The sequence below is a fragment of the Merops nubicus genome, unplaced genomic scaffold (assembly GCF_000691845.1).
Source record: "Merops nubicus isolate BGI_N331 unplaced genomic scaffold, ASM69184v1 scaffold46433, whole genome shotgun sequence".
Taxonomy (NCBI): Eukaryota; Metazoa; Chordata; class Aves; order Coraciiformes; family Meropidae; genus Merops; species Merops nubicus.
In genome coordinates, this window is record NW_008601817.1 from 2,201 (window position 1) to 4,577 (window position 2,377).

The 2,377-nt window shown below is 63.2% G+C and overlaps 1 protein-coding gene across 1 annotated transcript; it reads left to right on the top strand.

The window, feature by feature from the left end:
• Nucleotides 1-653: 653 nt before the first annotated feature.
• Nucleotides 654-2,325, top strand: AQP8 (aquaporin 8; the record flags this gene model as incomplete). Its single annotated transcript, XM_008938098.1, has 2 exons — nt 654-868; nt 2,191-2,325. Coding segments are annotated over 2 exons (350 nt in total), but the record flags the coding sequence as incomplete, so codon positions are not given.
• Nucleotides 2,326-2,377: the final 52 nt, after the last annotated feature.

Here is a 2,377-nt window from a genome sequence, read left to right on the forward strand (position 1 = left end):
GGGGGCCGTCCTGGCGAAGGTAGGGACCCGCAGGGGGTCTCTCCAGCGGGGACCACGCTGGGGTGTGGGGGCTCCCCCTGCTCTGCAGCCCCAACCTGCTGCCCGGCGCGGGGTCCCCAGCAGCAGCGTGTGTGTGGGGGGGTGATGGGGACTCCCCGTGCCCGTTCTCTGCACGGCTGAGGGTGCTGGTTCCTCCCAGGGCTGGTTCTCAGCTCAGCAGTGCTGCCTGGGGTGCAGGTCTGCTCTCCAGAGGTGGGCTCTGGTGCCCCAGGGAGGTGCAGGATGGTGCTCAGCACCTCTGCTCACCACCTCTGCAGCCCCAGCCGTTCTCACGCCTGCGCTCCTACCTGCAGCACAGCCCTCCAAGGTCAACCCACATTCAGTGCTGCTGGTCCCAGAGCCCGGGCAGCCCACGCCCCGCAGCACGGTGCCTTTGGCCACCACAAGCCCCTGGGTGGCTCATCCTGCCAGGAGAGCGGTGGCTGGCTCATTATCTCAGGAGAGCTAAGAGAGTTCGTATTTGCCTGGCGCTTAGGGCTGCCTTTCAGGAGGAAAGTGAGGAGATTAGCTCCTCCTTGACCTGATGCCAGCAGCCCACGCTGGCCTGGCGAGCACATCTGCCGGGCACAGCACAAACGGGGCTGCCCCTGCAGGCTGGGCTGGGGAGCCAGCGGTACACGGAGGCCGGGGGAGGAGTCTTCAGCGTCATCCAGACGGACAACCAGATCCCCTCTGCCCTCCTGTGTGAGATCATCCTGACCACCTTCCTGCTCCTCGTGGTCTGCATGGGAGCCCTCAACGGGAAGAGCAAGACCCCGCTGGCACCTCTGTACATCGGCTTCACCATCACCATCAACGTCCTGGCAGGGTGAGCTCGTGAGTCCTCCCCCCGGGGGTGTCCCCACCGGGCAGGGGTCAGGATGGCACCACGAGCTGTGGGCATGGAGCTGGTGCTCTGAGCTCCCTGCGGTGCTGGCCCAGCAGAGCCCGGGGGTGGCATCAGGGCTCCCCTGCTCCCTCCCTGGCTGCTCCCCTGGCTCTGCACCCTGCTCCTGGGAGGACACAGTGCCCAGGCCTGGGGCGAGTGAGATGGGGCTGGATGGGGTGAAATGGGGTGAGATTGGGTGAGATCAGCAGTGCCCCTGCACAGCACAGGGCAGCCGAGGGGAGCCGAGCACCCTGTGGGGGCTGGTGAATGAGGACACCAGCCCCTGCTGGTTTTTGGGGAGAGCTGCTGGGCGCAGCCTGGCCGGGTGCAGAGGAGGCCGTTGGCTTGAGCCCAGCACGTGGCTCTTGAGCCAGAGCAGCCTTCCCAAGGACCTGCTGGGGGATGATAAAGCTGAAGGGCCCCAGGAGTGGTGTTTGCCGTGGGAAGCCCTGAGCAAACAGGAGAGGGTTTATCTGGAGCCATCCCTCGCCCGTGGCCTCGTGGCTGCTGGAAGCGCTGCCAGGCTCGGCCTGGGTCCTGTGCCACTGCAATCAGATAACGAGTGCACACAATTATGAATGTTAATGGGTGTTTAGTTAAGGCAGTGCCCCCTCTAGTGGGATTCGGGCTCTTATTTAAACACCACCCAAACCTCATGTGCAAATATTTATGGGTTGCAGTTTTCTTTAATCTGTAAACACCATTGTCTCTCCTGCCCCGCTACCTACGCACGGCTCGGAGCTTTCCCCACTTAACAGCCCAGCTCCTGGTGAACCCCAGGATAGACTCAGCTCTTGTGCTCCCACCCCATGGGCTGGGCTTTCCCCAAGAGCCTGAAGACAAAAACCAGCGAGATTCAAGCCAATGAGAGAACTCATCTCTGATCACCCTTCACAAACCCCCTCAGCGTCCCTCTGAGAACCACCCAATCTGACTTGTATGTTGGGTCTCAGAATTTAGATTCCTGCCCTGTTTGGTTTCTTTATTTCTGTATTTTTCACACAGTTAAGATGCCCTGAGCAAAGGCAGGTGCCAGCTGGTGAGCAGTCACTCGGGTCTGGGCATCGTTACCCTGCCAGGGCAAAGTGTCCCCACTGGATGGGGACCAGGGTGGTCTGAGCCTGCCACCCACCCGGAGCAGGGCCAGGTGCCCGGCAAGGAGCCCCCGGAGGGACACGGTGCTGCCCACCCAAGCCTGGCAGCGAGGGGCGGGTGCTGCTCTCGTGCCCCCCGGGGCTGATGTCACTGGTTTGTCCCTCCAGCGCCGGCGTGTCCGGAGCCTGCATGAACCCTGCCAGAGCCTTCGGGCCAGCCGTGGTGGCAAACTACTGGGACTACCACTGGGTGTACTGGGTGGGGCCCATGGTGGCTGCCCTCCTCGCCAGCGTGCTGATGAGGTACGTGGTGCCCGCCGTGGTATGGGGGGCAGAGCCCCTGAGCCCCTTGCCC